The sequence below is a fragment of the Zootoca vivipara genome, chromosome 7, assembly GCF_965207765.1.
Source record: "Zootoca vivipara chromosome 7, rZooViv2.hap1.1, whole genome shotgun sequence".
In the NCBI taxonomy this organism is placed as follows: domain Eukaryota; kingdom Metazoa; phylum Chordata; class Lepidosauria; order Squamata; family Lacertidae; genus Zootoca; species Zootoca vivipara.
In genome coordinates, this window is record NC_142590.1 from 59,645,657 (window position 1) to 59,667,414 (window position 21,758).

General features: G+C 43.2%; 1 protein-coding gene across 3 annotated transcripts in view; it reads right to left on the minus strand.

Moving 5' to 3' along the window:
• Positions 1 to 989: 989 nt before the first annotated feature.
• The window catches only part of INKA2 (inka box actin regulator 2), a 31,021-nt gene continuing 10,252 nt past the window's right edge, over positions 990 to 21,758 (minus strand). Inside the window, exons 2-3 of one of the 3 annotated variants that reach the window (XM_088674382.1) lie at positions 15,587 to 15,731; positions 990 to 2,936 (exon numbers count right to left, since the gene is read on the minus strand). In XM_088674382.1, the coding sequence (XP_088530508.1) occupies positions 1,890 to 2,930 (1,041 nt within the window). In that variant the 5' untranslated portion in view covers positions 2,931 to 2,936; positions 15,587 to 15,731 and the 3' untranslated portion in view covers positions 990 to 1,889. Of the gene's footprint in view, positions 2,937 to 5,219; positions 5,289 to 15,586; positions 15,732 to 21,758 lie in introns of those variants that run through there. The other 2 variants (XM_088674383.1, XM_035122270.3) reach the window with 2 other exon arrangements.

Below are 21,758 nucleotides of genomic sequence, written 5' to 3' on the forward strand. Positions count from 1 at the left end.
ATCGTGCCTGTGTGCCCATAGTAGATCCTTCACCAGCTTTTGATTCCTTGTAAGGGCAAAAAATAGTGCTAGTCTTGTGCCTATGTTTAATTCATTTGTAAGGGGGGGACGGACGGGAATGGGAAGACTCAGTTATAGTATCCTGGTGGCTCCTCCAACTTGACTGTTTGTCTTAGTGGAACTGAAACAGGAACGTAATTTTATTAGACAGCACTGACATTATTATTTTTTATAAAAAACCAACAAAACACGTTTCTGGCCCTCTCATTGCTTAGCAAAGTTGAAAGGAGTACATTAACTGCACAGTACTGTTTGGTTAAAATAAAATCAAGATTAGAACAACTCAACATGTAGATGTAAGTTCTGGCACAAACTTCCAGGTTGTATGAGTCAAACTGACCCCTATTATAATCTTAGAAAGAAAAGAAACTTTGGTATACCCATTCAGCTTCCCAGGGTGTTGTTATGCCTTCATTCTTAAACAGAACCTGCGTTCTGTTTAAGGCAGCTACTCTTCATTTTACAGATGGGGAATGCACGGCCTAAGAAGACCGCCCAAGTGTTAAGCAGTGGAGTTTTGGAGTTCAGGGCCAGTCCCAACACCAAGTGAAACCACCACCACAGACCTACCGCCCACTGTCACTTTAAAGATGCTTCAGGGGAGCGGTGAGTAGTTAAGTGCTGAGTAACCACATAATGATCAAGTGATGTGTGCCATAGCTGTGACTAAAGAACAAGGTACAAAGCGGGGAATAGACAAGAATGATGACAAGAATATCCAGAGTAATATAGCCAAGAAGAAAGGCCTCCTCGAGGTTAAAGTCAAGAGATTTGCCAACAACATATCCATTATGGAGGTCTTTTCCCGTTTTTTTTCTGAACCCTCAACTTCCTGCCATCAAGGGTCATGCAATTTCTTCTCTGCCTACAGAACCGAACTTGTTCCACAAGTTTCTCACAATGCACAAACAGCCCCACCAAGCCATACGTGGAGAGAGGAACATCGCTTTATTAATAACAAACTCTTGAAGAGCTGACCGCCGGAGAACTAATTTCTCACAAGACTAAACTCGTACAGAATAGGAAATGCAAAATGAAACAATAAAGTCAAGGAAAGGTCTATTGCAACTTGGGACCTCAGTGTGGCATCAGAGTTTAAGGCTTTGAGGGCAAAATGAAGAGGTGAAGCATGTTTGGTAACCCTAAAGTTGCAGCGATGGGTTGTCTACTCACTACATAGCACTCCTTAGACACATTCTAGTACAGTACAGATCATGAGGGGTGAGCCAGAAAAAACGTTTTAGAAAAAGAACAGACAAAACGCAATGTGGTTGTACAAACTTCACTCAAATCATGTCCCACAGCCTCTCTTCTTCTTACAAATCCAACCCTCATTCTTAATTTAATTATCAAGTGCTTATTCATTTGCCCGGAGTATGATCCAGGATTTAGTGCATACAGGGAAAAAGCAGAGTTAAATTGTAAAGACACACAAACACCAGCTCGCACACACACACACATACTGAGACGTAACATTCTCTTGCTACCTGAATCAGAGATGAACTGAAAATGTTTGGCAACCTTGAAGCCTATGAAAGTGGGAGTGTAGAGGAACAGCTAATTAAGACCCTGCTGTGCCCCCTCCTTCCCCAAACTGTGAAAGATTCTCTTAAGCATTAGCTTGGGGAGTTTCTGCATACAAACTGACTCCCTTTATCAAACAGATGTTAGTTGGGAAGTGATTTGTGTCAATGTATGGAGATCAACTCCTCCCTTTCCTCACCCCAGTCCATGCATGCCAAATCTCTTTTTCTTTCACCTTTCTCGCTGTTTTATCTCCTGATTGGGGCAGAACGGTGGAGGCAAAGGAGATGACAAGTTCGGGGAGTTCAGACCCATACAGCTGTGTTAAAATCAAACCCTGACTGGGTGTGTTCTATTGTGTTGTGGATCTTCTTGGTGCAGTGTTTGGCCTTGGCCTTGCCTGCTTCCTTCTTTTGGCACCTTTCTGCTTTGTCGTGTGAGTTTGCTATGTTCCCATGGACCGGGAAGTAAAAGGTTCCCTTCTGTTTGCTTGCCTTTTTGGGCCTCTTTAAGATTTCGGCCTCTTTATCTTCTGTTGGCAGCCAGCAAGGCTTCTCCTTGAGCAACCTGTCTCTATCTGGCCTGACGCTCCTTAAGAACTTCTTAAAGATATTGGCCGTGAGGGAGAACTTTCTGCAAAACTCCTGGGACTTGCTGCTCGACAGGGTCGTCTCGTTCTTCTCCACCTTTTTGTCTATCTCAGGCAAATCCAACCAGTTTCCAACCAAATCAGCAAAGATGTTGTCGCCCAAGACGAGAGGCTGTCGATTCCTGCTCTGAGACATTAGCGAGGAAGTCCAGTCGTTGGTCTCATCAGAGAATTGACATTCCCTGCACCCCGATCTACTCTCGGACCAGCTGTTTGTGTCTTGGGAAAACCAGCTTCTCGTCATGTGCTCATTGGACGACTCAAACGTCCTCGGAGAATGGTACTCTGCCGTGCTCACTGTTGATGAATGTCCGCTCGCATGATAGTAGTCCTCACTACTTATGCTGTTAAGGGAAGAAGCCATGTATCCATGGCTACTGTCTGGCAAAGTAATGTGGTGAAGCTGGCTGGCGGATTGTGACCCCTGAGTAGAGCATGAAAAGGCTGAGGAACTGCAGTCCTGCAAGTAGCTCCTTCCCAGCAGCTTCTCGCCCTGTCTGCTGGCTTCACACCTTGCCCTGGGTGCCTCCAAATTGTTTTGACAATATTGGTGCTGGCCAATTCCTGGAACCTGGCTTGGATTGCTTGAGATCTCCAGCTGTTCCAAAGCTGTCTGGACCTGGAGGAGTTTCAGCTCCTGCAGAGCACCCATCATGCAGTTCATCTGTTCATGTAGCCCGTCCCCAACCTCCTTCATGGAAAGCTGTTAGGAGAGGGGGAGGGGAGAAAAAGAGGATTTCAAATTAGTGCTGAAGAAGCCAAATGACAACAGCAGGTCTCACTGAGACAACAGAGAAAGAGAAGTGAACTCTGTTCTCTTCTACTTGTCTGGCCTTATATAGAGAGCTATAAATATCATGCATTACTAGGCTAGATTCTTTCTATGTTTTCAGCAGGACACAGAACTGCAAAGAATTTAAAAGCTGTACAGTATAATCTGATCTGGTTATTGATACAGTTTTTATTCTATCTGTCTGTCTGTCTGTCTGTCTGTCTATCTATCTATCTATCTATCTATCTATCTATCTATCTATCTATCTATCTATCTATCTATCTATCTATCTATCATCTCCTATGTTTCAGCCAACCTGCATATGATTGCATTTCATCAGTTTCATTCTTCTTCAGTGTGCACAACAAACTACTCCACTACAGTGGTACCTCTGGTTAAGAACTTAATTCGTTCTGGAGGTCTGTTCTTAACCTGAAACTGTTCTTAACCTGAAGCACCACTTTAACTAATAGGGCCTCCTGCTGCTGTTGCTGCGCTGCCGGAGCACGATTTCTGTTCTCAACCTGAAGCAAAGTTCTTAACCCGAGGTACTATTTCTGGGTTAGCGGAGTCTGTAACTTGAAGCGTTTGTAACCTGAAGCATTTGTAACCCGAGGTACCACTGTATTACAAGTCAGCTCCCTGGGCATTTCCCAGATAGTGAGTAGGTAGCACATAGTCCTCCACAGAGGTATGCCCACAATTATTATTATTTTTTGCAGAACTGTGATCTTTCGTTTTCTTTTTTTCTACGCTGCCCCGGGCTCCTTTCAGAGGAAGCACAGTATATAAATTCAGTTGTGTTGGTTTTTTTTTTTTTAAAAAAAAATCATATCATGCATGCAACCAAGCATGAAGATTCCTTATAAAAAATTAACCCTATTACCCCGAGAAAGTGGCCTAGTTCTGGCTATGGGTAGTACCATTTCAAACTGTGGGCAGGGGCTCACATGATTATATACTCCATACAAAAAATCCCATGCACAAAAAAAGGCTAGTATGTCAGGAGGGAGACATGATGTGCAAAGTTCTGCATCTGCAGGGGATGTTTTTGTATGGAAGAACCTTCCGTGATCTGAGCCTGTACCTTAAATGTGAAATGGTGCAGTCCAAATGCAGACTTACCACCTTATCTGCTGTTTGCAAAAACACAAGTCATAGCTTCATATACTTCTGACTAAGAAATGACAAAAATATATTATCAATGACAGTGATTATTATGACCATCATCAGTAAAGATTATTGCTTTAAATACGCACACAAGTTTATAAACTTAAACAAGAAAAAGAGGGGTGGTGGTTTCGCCCCCCCCCCCATTTGCTTCCAGACTAGACCTATCATTAGCACGGATTTCTTGCTACCTTCCTGCCATGCTAAACACGCCGGCTATTTTCTGCAGCTTCTAAATTCTCCACTCTGCCCTTTCGCTGCACGCTTTCCCTTACAGAGGAATCAGATCTGATTCCCAACACGGCATCATAAAACAAATGGGCCGTACTTCCTAACAGCTGCCTGCCACTACACCCTCTTTTTCTCTCTTGCACAGAGCTGCAGGAGAGAAGCGGGAACTCTTTGATGTGCTTAGCTTTTCAACCCGTTTCATGGCTGAGCCTGTGTCTACATGTCTTGTTATCACCATGCATTGTTCAAAACCTCACTGCATTCTCTTTAAGCGGGGGTTTGGGGGGGGGAGGGCTCTCTTGCTCTGCATCTGCACCCATGCGCAAGGCCGGCAGCTACATTGCCAGGCATTATCTGCCATCATTTCACTACATTAGCTCTGCTGCCTGCCAGTTCGGCCGTTTCCTTGGGAGCAGAGAACGCAAGATCTCGTCAGGATCAGAGGGGCTTGTACCGTGCTGAAACCGCTAAATGCACCCAGGAGCATGCAAGTTCCTCTCCAATAACGAAGGCTCAAAACCGGACATACAGAGGCAGCTGAAGCAGGAGCAAGAAACCCAGCTGCCTGCCAGCATATCAGAGCAAGGAGCTGCCAGGCTTAAAGAGAGGATGCTTCTCTTAACTTCTGATTAAATTTTAAAAGCCCTCTGCTTCTTGGCTAGCTCGTAGCCAAAGCTGCAAAAAGCTCTGCCGACTTTCTGCAGAAGTGATAAGCGTGTTCCTAGAAAAGAAACAGCTCTTTCTGTTACCCACATGCAGAACCTCCTGGGAGCCCATCTGTTCTCTAAGCCTCGGAGAAAACTATCACCTTACCTCTTCCCAGATCTGCTGTAATGCCTCTCGTCCTAACCTTTCCCTGCCTTATTAAGGGAAGCCCCCTTTTATCTGGGGCTTTGCAAAGCTGACTTTGGAAACAGCTTGGCCCCTCATTGGACACTTCCCATCAAATCCCCTCGCAGGCCAAGTGGTGTAATCAAGCAACGAGGAGTGACAATGGGTCCTGCAGTAATGACTGGGGCTGACAGGGGAAGCCGGCATATGCTGGATGGCTGTGCTGTTCACTTCATTGATTCAATTAACTCCCCCATTTTGGGGAGGGGGGGAAGGAAGGAGGGGTATCATCACAAAGCACGCCTCATGTGACAAGGACCTATTAGGAATTATTAATATTTCAGGCGTGCTGATTCTCAGCGTCTGTCTCAAGAGAGGGAGATGATAACAAAGGAGCACAAGGGTTGAGTCCAATGGTCCAGATTTCGCACTCTCCCTACTATGGCCTGAGCTTAATTCCTAGCCAGGAAACATTTCTCTCCTTTCATTTTTACGAATTCCAGTGGCAGAATATATACCCAAATTTTACTTCTACCCCATTCAGCTAAAATATCTTAAGTAACCAGGCTGGGAACGAGGCCTTTCATTGGAGGTCTTGGGCAACCATTGTCAGTCACGCCAAATGGTCCTGAGCATGACTGATTGGGCTCCGCAGAAAGAAGTCGTCCAAGAACTATTTGGGTTTTCTTTTATGGGCACACTGAGATGGATATACACACACAGTGTTGTTGTTTTTCAGGGGGTTCTCAAGGGTATGCAGTACCGGCACCTGTTTTTCGTTTTCCAAGTGTGGCATTTACTATAACTGCATGGTGAGTACCAGCACCTATTTTTCGGGGGGGGGGAGCACAGTGTGTGTGTATACACACACACACACACACACACAAACACAGACTGGATCTAGCAGTGCCAAACGAGGGCACTGAGTTTTGCAAACATTTTCACACACACACCCTTCCAGACGAAGTGCATTATTTTTGTGTAACTGTGCAAAGGATGCTCAGAGAGAAGACACGTCATGGTGCACCTGCAGCAGGACAGCTGGATGCCTTCATCTGCCCCAGCTGCAACAAAACATGCCTCTCCTGTATCGGTCTCTACAGCCACAGGAGGTGCTATAACCTTCCAACAGTTTGACTTCACCCCCCAAAGGCGCAAACCTTTATTGTCTCCCGAGGCAGACGGATGCCAGCTTTATAGTTCCACTCTGATGTTATGATTTTTATTTTATTTTTTTTTAAAAAAAACTAACTTCAAACTTCACTTGCATTTTGGCATAAAACCTCAGAGAACGAGCCCGAAGCTGCTGGAGGTGCTTTTAGCAGAAGTTACGCAAGGCTTGTTACATAAGGCATCCCGCAGCAAAATGTCTTAAAGCACTAGAGATTCTGTGTGCCATTTCGAGGCGGGGTGTGCTGTGAAGTGAGCTAAAGCATCTCAGTAAAAGCTGCAAGGGAACTCAAAATAATGGCTAATTAACAACGGGTCCCTAAACATGTCTTATTCATTGTTATGCACTTTTAACTAGCTGACTCCAGGAGTAATGGCTTCCAGCTGTTAAGATGAGACATTTAGGACCAGGGTTTTTGGAAGCTCATCTCTTCGCCACAATCCTCCCTGCTTCTCACCCTCTCATAAAGCGCAAGGAATGCGGAAGTTACTGCTCCTTTTCCTCGCTCTTCTCACTGCTTATTTGCAAATCTGTCCATGTCAGCTTCTTTCCATTTCTCTTTTCTCCCCGTCTTAAGTTCAGTTCCCCACATTCCAACATCAGTGTGTGGATTTTTTTGAAACAAAAACCCTCATAAGTTCAGAAGAGCCTGCTGGATCAGGCCAATGGCCCATCTAGTCCAACAACCTCACAGCGACCAACCAAATGCCTTTGGGAAGCCTGTTCACAGTGCGAATGCAGCCCTGAGAAGATTGAGTCCAAGTGTTGGTTTTTTTGTGTGTGAGTTGGGATTTGGATGCTAGAAACAGTCCATGGCCTTTTTGCTCTCTTGTTTTGCCCCTTGCTGCCCTGATCTGACCCTATTGCACAGCCTGATAGTGAGATCCATGGACATTGGGGTGCAGATAGAAACTGAAAGCCCTGGGACCGTTTCTTCTACAACATCTTAGGATCCATACTTGTGTTGTTTTCACCACAAGTGAAACTTCTGCAGCCCAGGCCTGAATGCAAAGGTCATAATTAATTGGAGAGCTGGCATTTTTTATTTAGGTGAGCTTTATATAATCAGACACAATAGTTACATAAAGTGCCCGGAAGATAAACTTCTCATCAAGCAAACTGACAGGTATATATAGTGGCATCTCCTGAAAAATTTAACGGATTTACTAAAGGAATTTTCCTGCGCTACTTGCTCTGAAGGTCTTACACATGGGAAATGTAAGAACCCCGTATTCCATATGCTAGCTAAGTATCTTTTGCAGGAACAAAACAGAGTCATAAAAGCAAAGACGCAGAATATTCAGTTCTATACTCCTAAGGTCTATGCTAGTTTTAGGTGAGTCCTGGCCCATTTTGTTCTCATTTTGTTCCCAGTTGTGTAATTTTCTGAGGATGAGACCTGCAGCTACACAAACTGCAGAATGGCAACGGACTTAGATTTTTGTGTATATAGCAAGAAAGTAGTTCCTACTTAAAAGTTTCTTTTCAGTTGACAAGACGGGTTCTCCATTGCAGAGAGCACGATTTGCGGTGGGGGCTGGAAAACCACGCCTATGGTAAAGGTGGGGGCATGAGTGGCCACCGTTTTATTGGTTAAGGGGCTGTTGTTGGGCATATTTGTATGTTGCAAGTTGTAAATCAAATACTGGGGGTATATAAGCTTAAACGTTGGGTTTTTTCTTTACCCTTCTCTTTGGCTGCGTTTCTGATCCCCACCCTCCCTCCCTGTTTTTAGGCCTCTGTGTTGACATTGCTTTGACTTTTCTTGGTCGCCTGTATTCAGGGGCCGGTAGGAATTTTTCCCATCTGGCTGATTGGCTGGTGCCATTTGGGTTTTCGCCTACTGCATAGCAAATAGTCACAACTTGTAAGGTTGGCGGTTAGGCATTGGTTATGTTGTTTGTATTAAGGGTCTTAAAGATTAGTTGGTCCCAAGTTTATGCCTGAGTGGTGGGGAAATCCTGGTCAGGAATACAGTGGCTCTATGCTGTGTCCGTAACCCCTAAGTAGGGGCCAGGACCGCATATTGAAGCCTCTGGGAGCCTGAAGGGAGAGGGGAGAGTTCTGTACACCCGGTCCCCGTCTCTCCCTGTGGGGATTTCCCCGTGTTGACAAGGCAAGTTTTATTTTATTAATAGTTCTGTCCTTAGGTGACAGTTGGGAACCAATGCCTACGCAACCACTCACATGGTTTGGATTTAATAAAGTTGTGGCCAAATTCATGCCAAAAACCATTAAACTTAATACTGTCTACATTGTGATTTATTTAAGGGTGGTTTGGGGACCTCCACACGCAAAAAAACCCCAAAACATTTTTCTTGCCTGTTGTTAGCTCTATTGTTTTTTTGTTTACTTTCAGCTAAAAAACCAGAGAAAAGGTACACAAATATGCTAAGCATAGACAAGTTATAGGCTGAGATGAATTCAGGCTCTGGTTTTGAAGTTCCAACGACAAATGGCTGTATCTAAACTGCTGTGCAAATCAATTCCATGAATTTTATGCTGTGTATATTTACAAATCAAACAGGCTGTATCCAAAGCAATTGCATTTTTGCACGATTGTAGCAATGGATTCTGCTTTGTGCAATCTAACCTAAGAAGAAATGGGAATGGCAGGACATGCAAAGGGAATAATATGGGAAGAGCTCAAGAGCGTGCCATAGTGGAATTAGATGTCAGAGGCACAAGGTAGCCAATACGGTGCCCTTCAAATGTTGTTGGACCGCTCCCATCATCCATGAAGATCAGCCATATTTGCTGGGGCTGATGGGTGTTTGAAGTCAAACAACATCTGGAGGACACCAGGTTGGTTAGCCCGGCAGAGCCGGCACTTGAATATGCAGATACTATCCCATGCATAGGTGCCAGGGTGGATTTGATTTAAATCAAACTGATTTAAATCACGATTTAAATCACGATTTAAATCACTAGTCAGTAAGGCTTGATTTAAATCATAGTTTTCTACATAAAGACTAATTCTTGCTGGTATAACTTTAAAATGCAAGTAGATGAAGATTTTTAGAATAACAACTTTTCATATTAGTTTTTTATCCCCAGTTTAATAGGTTAATCATTCATATTCGGACAACTTTACTGTTGTACTTAGGAAGGAGAAAAATAATCATTACCTTAATAATAATAATTTAAATAGATTTATTCAACTGAAACAATAACATTACAGCATATGTTATTTGCTTAAACAAACATCCATGTTTGTTAACTAATTTGGCTAAACAAAAACAAAATATATATATTTTAAGAAACTTAGACTGTCAACCCAGCCTACACATGAAAAACATAAATACTGTCCACTCCAAACAATCAGAAAAATATTGTTTCTATTCTATTCACTGAACTTCTTGAAACTTAGCACTGAAGGGCTTGTTTCTGTATTCATAGGTTTGTAGAACAATAGGATTAAGGTCTTTTTCTCAACTCTGTTCATGTTATAACATTTTTGCTGTGAAGAAGAGGCATGTGATCTCTGCTGAGTCAAATTCAGTTTTGAGAACTGCAAAAGTAAACCAAGCATCTGTGATAATATCTTGTAGGCAGAGAAACTGCCCAATAATCTTACAAAAACCTCTGGAAGAGCATGACATTGTGAATAGATTAATGGAATTTATTTACCCCCAAAATTAAACATATACAACCTTATTCTACATAATTAAAAAACTAATATTTATTTCATGATGGAATAACCTTTGGATGGTAATATATTTTCCTCAAAAAGCATTTTATTTTAAAAAATCCAATTTAAATCAAAAAAATTGATTTAAATAAAAAAATCTGATTTAAATCAAAAAAATCCGATTTTTTTGATTTTTTTTAAAAAAAATCATTGATTTTTATCCACCCTGATAGGTGCCAACTCCCAGATTGAAAAATCCGGGATAGGCAGCAGCGCGGCACCGGAAGTCGCACTGCGGCCATTTTGGAACTGGGCAGAGCAGCACTGGAAGTCGCTTCTACGCATGCTCTGCCCATTTCCAAAATGGCCGCAGCGCCAGAAATCGCTTCCGCGCATGTCCAGAGACTCCAGACATGCACAGAAGGAACCTCCCCGGGCTGGTAAGAATCCGGGGGATTTGCGGGTTTTTTTTTCAATCCGGGCTGCCAGCGGGAAATGGCTGGAAAAACGGGGTTTCCCGGGAAATACGGGAGACTTGGCAGCTATGATCCCACGCCTTCAGAATCAGGTAAAAAGGTAAAGGTAAAGGGACCCCTGACCGTTAGGTCCAGTCGCGGACGATTCTGGGGTTGCGGCGCTCATCTCGCTTTACTGGCTGAGGGAGCCGGCGTACAGGTAGGCCTATATTAATCTCAATGTAATATTTATTTAATCAAAACAAAACATGTCCTTTCTGAGGACATAAACCCAATTAAGGTTAACATCTTGGTCTACTCCATTTGTCTTTTCCCACCTTAACCAACCATTTCAAGTCTCTGGAAATGAGCATAAAAGGGAACCTCATTTTAAACTCTTGGTGTCTTATCTCTCTGTCGATCTATTTGTTTTTGTGAGAGAGCCAGCGTTTGCAATGCTTCCCTGGAATTCAGTGTCAGTCGATCCCCTTGAGACAAATTTGTTTTTGTTTCCAGCTTGTCACCACATCTGTGCTGCCCGGGACCCTGGTAATATTTTGGTACAGATGGAGGAAAAGAGGGATAACATGGCCCAGCTGAACTAGAAGCCAGAAGAAGCTTCTCATAATTGGAAGGAAGACAGATGTCCAGCCCCTGGATGAAAGAGGTGTTGTGAGAGGAAGTTATTGTTAAGTGAAACCCTGGGAACAGGAAACGGGGGATTGCTATGGCAGCTTTTAATAAAGAGGGGGAGGAAACACAACTCTCAACGAACAATATTTGGATGATTCAAAAAGGATGCTATAATCAGCACAAAAGGATTTTACAGAAATGACATCAATTCCATGCGGGTGATTTTTTTTGGCAGTGGCGGGGTGGTGAAGAAGTATGTATATTGGAGTTTGCTAGTAGGAGACAAAAATTAAGAAAACAAAACGGACAATCCACTGAGACGTATTTCTGTGTCAGCCCCTTTGAAATGAAAAAAACTGAAGAGAAACGTGTCTGAGGACCACCTTGATGTTGAGCCTACCCACTCTCTGCGCTGGTTTGGTACCAGTAAATGCCTTGTAAATGCAAATGCAATATCAACAAAAGCATGGACATCAGACTTGAAGCTGGGTGTTCTCAGCTCTGACCACTCATCATCTCAGGTTCATTCTAGATGTCATGGACAGACTATGCTTTGACCATCGTGACTATGCTATGGACCCACTCACATCCTCCTTCCCCACGTGTTTGGATTCCCTCTCGCTTCCTGGATTGTTATAACTATAGCTTGTAGCTGCATTTAAATCAGGCAATCTTTGATTAATCTATGATTAATTAGGCTCCAGGCCAGAATTGGACTAGACAGCCCTACAAATTGAGGACTGCCTTTATACAATAGGAATGACCACCCTACTAGGGTTTTAGAATTACATGCATTGAAAATTGTACACGTTTTTAAAATAAAAAAATGTACGATTCCTGATGCACATTTTTATCAATTGAAAGTGTTTTATTGAACTAACCGATGAAGTGCTGCAGCTATTTTAGTTCATTTCTAAACCTGCATTAGTTCATTTCTAAACCTAACATGCACACTTACACTCCTGGGTACAGATCTGCACATATCCGGAGGTGTTAAAGTCAGTGATGCTCTCACCCTGCAGCAAGGGTACCTCCTCATTATGTGTGATTACGCTGATGAGTTGCTTCTGGTGCTAGCTAGAAAGTCAGAACTCCCCCCCCCTCACCTAAATTAATCCTACAATTAAGCTAAAAAATTGTGATGCAGCTCTATGCAGTCCCAGTTTTACATTTCCCCTGGCGTGGATTTACTGAGAAGTTCTATGTTGCATGATTTGTGGAGTGCGTCTCTGGAGTGACTCAGAGCTAACAACTAGTTTCAAACTGTTTGGGACTAAGTGAGCCTTGGGTAATTCTCTGTAGCTTTGTAACAGACCAAAGGGAATTTAGCCAAAGGGTGCTAATCCCATTTCCCTGCATGGTAATCCACCAAAGCTTTTACCTTTTAGCCATATGAGTCAAAGGTAGTTTAAGGTTGGCGCCACATGGATAAGCTACAAGCTGCATTTCCATGACCTACGGAGGAATGGCGAAGGCAGGGTAGCTGACTCAGCTTTCTTCCTGGCCTTATCCAGACCTTATCTGACTAAGTATGCAAAGCTACTCCCTCTCAACCCTTCGCAATGTCTGATACAATTGCCCCTAAGCATACACTAACAAGCAACAATTATCGACTTGTCTAAGTTTCCTGTTCATGGTTTCCAGTCTGATATTGCGTTCTCCTTCCTGTCTCTCTTTCCAGGGTTGCCTCAGAAGAGGAGGAGTATCAGCACATGGCTATCTGAATTTCATGAATAACAAGTAGCGTGGAGTACTTCTGTTAAGAGTTCCAGGTAGCCATGCCCTTTCCAGTATCCTTCATTCCATTTCCTCTCCCCATCAATTTTTTTCATTCCATCCGAAGCAGTCAGCATTCCATTCAACTGAGCATGCTCAGTTAGTAAGCTGCGTTGGGACCTTCTCGTAACCTCCCCGCTGGTGTTCCTGAAGGTTTTCTGGGCGTGGGGTGGTATGTCTACTTCTGCAAACCTGGGTCTGCCGATCAGTTTCTATTGTGAGCTGATGGCAGCATTTTGGCTACATATTTGGCCACATTTGGGAAATGAATTATCTGTTAGTATATAGCAGGCATCCCCAAACTGCGGCCCTCCAGATGTTTTGGCCTACAACTCCCATGATCCCTAGCTAACAGGACCAGTGGTCGGGGAAGATGGGAATTGTAGTCCAAAACATCTGGAGGGCAAAAGTTTGGGGATGCCTGTTATATAGGATGCCAATAAAGGAGGGTCAACTGGAAGGGAGAAAGAGTTAACTTTACAAGGTTGGTGGTCTAGAACAGAGAGCTAGGGGTGCTGGGAGCCCCAATATCTCCCTAAGGTAGAAGAATGCTGACCATACAGTTTAAATAATCAGGTTGTGGCCAATGGCCAAGAATTATGCCTGAGACCTTTGGACTGAACCTTCCTTGTCTATACAAATTCTGAAAATAGAAATAAAGCGATGGCAAACCATATAAAAATGTAAAAGCTGAAATTAAACCAGGCATGGTTTTGGGTGCTCTGAATAAGCCCCATCCCCTTGTGATCTCTAGATGGTGAAAGGGCTAAAACATCCCTAGGGTGTCTCTAGAGATGGTCCAACAAACATTTCTGATGTGCCGCTTCATAATCTAACACTACCCAAGCATAAAAATAAGTAATGGCGTATTTATGAACGGTAGCAAACCATTTCTTGCTGAGAGAGACATTAATCCAAGTGTTTTCAAGAGCAAAGGTCTTTGTGTGTATTACGTGAGGCTGCATCCACAAGGAAAGAAGCCATTGCCTCTCACTGATCCCATTCTGGGCTGTCAACTTGTGAACCCAATTGCTCTTCAGCTGTGAATTCTGCCAGCAGAGGCAGAGATGGTAATGGGAGGTCAATAGGATAATGCACATTACTATAGCTGCATTTACACACTATTGCCTCGGTGGCTAATTGAGTTAACATCTAAATCTTACTGGAACGCCACCCAGACAGCCTCTCCTCAGGAAGTGTATTTTGCGAGCATGTGAAGTGTACGTACAAATTGCTACATGGAAGCCAGTGAGTGTCACAGAAGCCAGGAGGAGACAGCTGGCATACAAATAAAGGAGCTGCACTTTCTCCATCACAAGGAATGTTCTGTTGTACTGTGATCAGGACAGGACAGGGGTGGGTAGAACACTGCCAAGCTCATGTTCATGGCAGTTCTTGGAGATAAGTTAACCTGTCCTCTCCCCCCAAATGTGAGGGATAATAGCCTGGTGCTTAGCAAAACTTCCCCCCTCCCCTGTATACCACACTCCACTTCAGAAAGGAACTGGTCTCAAATTCCCATCAGCATGTGTGGCACCAACCCATTCCTGTCTCAGATGCTTTAGTTGAAATTCCTGCATTGCAGGGAGTTGGGCTATATGACTTTTGGGGGTTCCTTTCAACTCTATAATTCTATGATTCCTTTGTATCCTTTGAAACCACGTGAGCTAAATCACTAAAAATGCTTTGCAAAAGAATTAACAATCTCTCAGATCAACTTTTTGGCAAAAACAAAGAACAAAACAAAAACAAAAACAAAAACAAAGACACATCCTCTAAACCAGGCATCCCCAAACTGCAGCCCTCCAGATGTTTTGGCCTACAACTCCCATGATCCCTAGCTAACAGGACCAGTGGTCGGGGAAGATGGGAATTGTAGTCCAAAACATCTGGAGGGCCGAAGTTTGGGGATACCTGGCCTAGGTCTTGAGATATCCTAAAGCAGGGGCAAGGAAAGGTTTTCAGACTTGAGGGCCACGTTCCCTTCTAACAACCTCCTGGGGGCCACATGACATTGGTGGGTGGTGCCAGAGATAAAAGTGAACAAAGCAATGCATGTAAATTTCACTTTTGCAAACCTCTCTATCCTTCATTTAGGGAAGCAAGATGCATTTTTGAACTTCAAGAACACATTTCACCCGGCCAAAACTCTTGAGGAGGGTTCAAAGCAGGGTTAGTGAGGGGTGTGATGGGGAAGGGTGTGCGGTCTGGGGCGAGTGACTTGGAGGGACCCAGATAGGGTGACTTGGAGGGCCACATTGAATCCCTAGGCCTGAAGTTCCCTTCCCCTACCCTTGCCTTAGTTTCTCCCTGAATTCTATGGGCTGGATTGACCTAACCAGCCCTGTGCTGTGCAAGGACTTCCAATTGTACCATGGAGCTTCCTCTCCTCCCTCAAAATTCACTGGGCATGGGGTGGGGTGGAGAATCACCAGAACAGAACGCAGGGGGGGGTATTGTTCCATCTCTGAAGCTGCGATACATGCAGAGATATAACGTTTGGAAGAGAGCGATGTTGACTTCCGTCCTAGGTGACCTCCGCCTACCACTTCCAACACCCACACTTGCTCCCATCTAATCTTCCACTAGACCACTCCTTCCCATTTATTAACACCACAACTAGAGACATTGGCATACCCATCTCAGATTCTGCCTCTGTACTAAACAGACAATGGCTGCTAACCGTGGCATATTCATGATCTTGTCTTTGGCTACAATTTTCAGAAGGGACTCCTAGGCTGTTGATGTCCGGATTGCACCTTATTCCTGCTCTGCGGTGTTGTATCAACAACAGATGGTGGGCCAACCGGTTATGAGCCAACCGACTTCTACAAGTCATAACCAAAAGTATATATAAAAATCATGTACAAGAAATGCATAGTTTAGGATAATGTATAACATGAAAACTTTAGGTTTTTCAGTGCCTATTTGTGAAGGGGAAATATTTCTAATTTTGGTGTGGTTTGAAGTGGGGTGGAATCAGATTGATGTGGAAATGGCTGCAGAACACTCTGAATGAATACCTGTGAAACTGAGTTGGATTAGAAACAGAGTGATCTGTCTATCCCTACACCTGTGACCAAGAATAGCAATAAGCACAAGATAGAGGCTACCTGTGTCTGAGTGCTTGACCTAGTTCAGAAAGATAATTACTCAGAAATCCTAGACCTGGAAGGTTGGAATAACCATTATGGGTGGTATGCGTACTTGCTGTATGAAAAAGTGGCTGTGCATAAAGACTTCCTGAACCACATAGTCAGGAAGTCAATATATAAAATATGGATAAAATATAGATGGCTCCTTGGACCTAAGATGCCTAAGTGGGTATTGCCCATGGAGGTTATGGCAGTGAAAAAAAGGAATACAGAAACAGTATGGCCCATGTACCAACAACTAGTAACAGAAGGAGATGGAGATAAACCTATGAGGAGATCAGCAATTATTGTAATAGTTGGCTACAATGCCATCAAATAGCACATAGATTTAACCAGGGTAGAAAGAAAGGTTTTGAACAAAAAGTGTCAAAACTACAAAGTGAATTATTACAGCCTAGGAAGAAGACCATCTCTAGGACAATCTGTTGTTAGAGTGGGAACTGAAGGATTAAACAACCAAAGAAGTAATGATAAAATGGGCGAAGGATTTTGGTCGTACAGTACAAATGGAAAGCTGGGAAAAGTTGTGGAAGGTTGATATGAACTTCACGGCCTGTTATGTGATAAAAGAGAATATGATGAAGATGTTTTATTGCTGGTATCTCACCCCGGGAAAAATGACTAAGATTTATAAAAAGCAATCAAATATATGCTGGAGATGCAAGAGGGAGGTGGGAACTTTTTATCATATATGGTGGGGTTGCAAAATTATAAAACTATTCTGGAATGAGTTATATGACGAGCTGAAAAAATTATTTAAGACTCCGTTTACAAAAATACCAGAGGTTTTTTTGTTAGGATTAATAGCCAATGACATCCCCAGAGATGAGAGAAGTGTATTCCTTTATGCAACTGCAGCGGCCAGAATATTAATTGCAAAGAACTGGAAGGGGGAGAAAATCTCATCAGTGTCAGAATGGCAAAATAAATTCTGCGAGTTTGTAGAAATGGCAAAATTGACAGCAATTATTAGAGGCCATACAAATCAGAAAATAATCAAAGAATGGGACAGAGTGAAGGAATACATGAAAAAATATTGTTCCGGAATTGAAATACAGTCATACCTCGGATTTCGTACTTTCGGGTTGCATACTCGGCAGACACTTCCGGGTTCCGCCACACGCACATGCGCAGAAGCGTTCTGCGCGCTTCGCGCATGTACAGAAGCGCTCTATCGGCGCTTCGCGCATGCACTAAAGCGCCGCTCGGGTTGAGTACTTTTCGGGGTGCAAACGGCACCCTGGAACGGATTGGGTACTCAACCCGAAGTACCACTGTAATAATAGATAATGTGTAAAGCGCACAGGGGTACGTAAGAAAAGAATAATAGAATTAACTGGACAATTACTAAATCGAATTAACACAAGATGGAAGAAGTAAAACTTTGAGATCACACACAGGTGAGGGGGAGTGGGGGGGTTGTGGGAAATTATAATATTATTTTCTAACTGCATTCATATATAGTAAAGAGAAGTTTAGAGTAATGATCCACATTTTTATTTCAATAGAGGCAATTTATGTAATAGACTTATGTTAGAAAATGATCTCGATGTTTGTATTTTTTAATTTAAAGTTTATATTATTATTTTTCTGGTTTTGAAATAAATAAAAGAATAGCAATAAGCACAAGATAGAGGCTACCTGTGCTTGACCTAGTTCAGAAAGATAACCATTGCATTTCCATGCCTTTCCTTCACTTGGAAGAGATGTGCCTTCAGTAAAAGGAATACACATGAGATAGCACTATGTGTGTGGCATATTCCAAACCTTTCCCTTGCATGAACAGCCTTTTGTCCCTGAAAGATCATTTTTTATGCATGCTCCTTGCAAGTAAGTGATACCATCTTTTTCAGAGCCCGTAGATTTATATCAATGCACAGCTGTGTTCTGAGGATGCTGGCAGGCTAACAGCACAAAATCATGAAAGATTACCAGTTGCAAAAGCTGCTCTGGGTTATGCATCCATGGGTACCTGTGTCTCCAGGTCTCTCCCAGGCCTATGCCGGTGTAGCTCTGTGGCATTTCAAGTTGAACTGATGAACAGGAAATTGGAAAGATACTGTCTCCGTCTCCCTCCTGGTCATTTGTTTTCTTTATCTGTAAGGCTGAAGAGCGATTTATTCCCTTCAGAGATTTTTAATTCCATGGCAAAATTTATGAGCCGGAAATTAGATGAGCAGGATTTTATGTTTGACTATACACAGTTCTGCCCTGGTGCTATTGTCAGACGAGTGTCAAATGGGATTCTTATATGACGTGAGTGCATGTTATTGCGGCACTGACTAGGGCAATGGGTTAGGGAAGGGATGGAGGATCTGCGCCTCTTCAGATGCTTATTATGTCCATTTTTATTATTTTTATTTAAACAAATGTAATCCGCCAGTTAATCAAAGAATCCTTAAGGTGCACATAAAGCAATTTAAATCAATTACCAATATAAAAATATTACCAGCAGAATTGAAACCTGGTGATTGCAGATGTTGTTGGACGCCCAACTCCAATGACCAGCATGGTCAATGATCAGGCATGGCGGAAAGTGGGGTCAAACATTTGGGGAGGGAGGTGTCCCACGCTGTCGCTCCCTGCCCTTTGCTTCAGAGCTCACTTTCCCCAGCCTCCACCCCTTTATATGCTCAATTCTCGCAAAAACACAATCTAAGCAGAATGGAACCATATTGAAGAACAGCACAGTTATCTCCCTATAACAGAGTGCCTGTCATTTTGTGAACTCATCAATAAAGTATGGCACTGTGTGGAAAAGTTACTTTTTTAGCTCTCCAATTTCTTAGGCCCTTAATAAACAATGTGTTTATCTGGAGAGAATCTATTCTACGGTTTATTTATCTGCTTTTAATATACATTTTAGAGGTATGGCCCCTGATCCATTTCTGATTAAAATAACTCCCCTGCGCACAACCTGCTAGTTGCTTCCAAAGGCCTTTGGGCTATAAGCGTTCTGGATTTTTCCTTTGGGCCATCCTATACATGTCTACTCAGAACTAAGCCCCACTGAGTTCAAAGGGACTGACTCCCAAGTAAGTGAGTACAGTCTTACATTGGAAGTTGAACAGACTAGTTCTCGAGCGTTCTGGCTCCCGAATGATCGAAACCCGGAAGTGACTGTTTTCAAACGTTCTTTTGGAAACTGAACATCTGATGGGGCTTCCTGCAGCCAATCAGAAGCCATGCTTTGGTTTTGGAACGTTTTGGAAGTCGAACGGATTTCCGGAACAGATTCCGTTTGACTTCCAGGGTACAACTGTATAGGCTTGTATCATGTCAAAGAGAAAAACAGCTACCAGATTTTTAGAAGACATCTGAAGGCAGCCCTGTTTAGGGATGCTTTTAATGTTTAATTGATTATTTTATTTTATTTTTCTGTTGGAAGCTGCCCTGAATGGCTGAGGAAACCCAGCCAGATGGGCGGGGTATAAATATTATTATTATTATTATTATTATTATTATTATTATTATTATTATTACTGGTTTTTAACCTGCTTAAAGCTATCTTAATTAAAGTAGCTTGGGTAGCTGTTTTTACCTCCTCCCCCCCCCCTTTACAGTATTTTGGTTTTATTTGTTATTATTATTTTAAAATACTTATAAGAAGTGTTTATGATTAATGCTTACTTGAGGTGACTTACAGAAGAACAGATAAAGAGATAATTCCAAGCAATAATAAAATGGGTGGCAAGGGCAAAACCTCCCATAAATCTCAGTCATAAAGCCAGCACTAATAGACAGCAGCGTATGGCTAGGTGGGACAACGGCACTCACCCGACCTCGCAACAACAGAGTCACTGCTGCTTCCTAGCAAGGCAGAGGGGGCAAGATAGTGGGGAGGTCAGAGCAGTGCAAATGCACCCGTAGGAGTGCCAGACTGACTCTGCCAATGTGTTTGCATCACCCCTCCCAGTAAGCAGCAGCACCCCAGGTGTCAGGAGGTCAGGTGAGTGTTGCTACCCTACCACGTTGCCTGCTATCGGTAATAAATACACATCCAACCACACATAATAGGTTTTATTTTATTTTTTGCAAGACTGTGTCCGAAAGAACTCACAGCAGAATGCAGAATGACTTGCGAATACGCCTGTGAAAATAAGATTTTTTTATTTTAAAAAAACTTATGTAATCTACACTTGCTCATTGGTCTATCTCCAAGCACACGTTGAGCCAGATTTTTTTGAATGCGGCAAACAGTATAGCACAGCTATTAATCTGCAGCAGTGTTATTCTGCCCCTCCTGCCCCAGGAAGAATATAGCATCCAGCTGGGAAACTGCAGGATTGCCAATGGAAAGTCACTTATGGGAACCTGGTGCAGTGGCTAAAATGGACTGGTTGTCCATCCATTGGACTCTGCTGTTGATCTAGCTGTGCCCTTCCCTTTCTAATGAATGAAGGTGCCAGCTGAGAGGATCACAAGTTTCAAGCGCTTGTATTTGGGCAATTCAAATTATCTGAATGAAAGCCATCTGGAAAGAAATCTGAGTGCACCAGCGGTTATCGGCTTCCATGGGAAAACCCCCTACCCAGACACAAAAAGGTATTCCATTCATTCAGTTCACATTTATTTTAGAGTAGCTGTGATCATGCAGACGTTTGGCCAGGCTTTGACCGTGAGTTGATAGGAAGCCCAGTTCCAGCATATTTATATTCAGAGTGTATTTATACAAGCAATATTTCACACAGCTCAGCACATGTTGGCAAAACTGCGTATCAACAGATGTTGCCTCTCAGCCACTGATCTGCATAGACAATGACTGCTCATGGGACACTCAAAGATGCTGAACACATTGCAAAGACGTCAGATCGCAATGTACCAGACTTTGTTCAGGTAATTATGTTGCTCGAGAACAGCAACAGCAAAAGTGGAGTAAACTTAGGGACACTCACACATGCAGTTTGCTACTCCAGAGCACTGCTCCTCAAAAGCCGCAGGTATGCGATCACATGGGTAAAAGACAATGTGTGACCCAGTAGCATAAATGCACAGAAAGAATTCCTATGGTTGCAGTAGAAGAAGAAGAGTTTGGATTTGATATCCTGCTTTATCACTACCCGAAGGAGTCTCAAAGCGGCTAACAATCTCCTATTCCCTTGCTCCCCACAACAAACACCCTGTGAGGTGAGTGGGGCTGAGAGACTTCAAAGAAGTATGTCTAGCCCAAGGTCACCCAGCAGCTGCATGTGGAGGAGCGGAGACCTGAACCAGGTTCCCCAGATTACGAGTCTACCGTTCTTAACCACTACACCACACTGGCTCTCAGTAGCACTTCTGGAGTTACCGCATTAGTGGAAAGTGCTTGCAGGTGCATATCTGCACATGGCTAGATCATGCGCTATGTTTCTGCATGCTTTCTCATGCATGGGGATTCTTGCATGGGGCAGCAAACAGGTACCAAGATGCATGTATGTTTCATAGCATGTTTATACAGTTAGTGATAAGAACATGTCCCAGCATTTGAGGTACGGAAGGCCTGTTTTACTCTTAGCATGTCTCACTCAATAGGATAGCCGTTCCTTGGCCCGCCCACCCACCCCCGCCGTGTGCATCAGCAGAACACGTATATGGTAAGTACGCTTTCCCCTGTTCCACCCCATCCTTTTAGTGATGTGTTTAGTGACGTTTTCAGGTCACTTCTGGGTTCGGTACCGTGCACGATCACATATCATTCAGATGTGCGTTAATCAGTTGTTG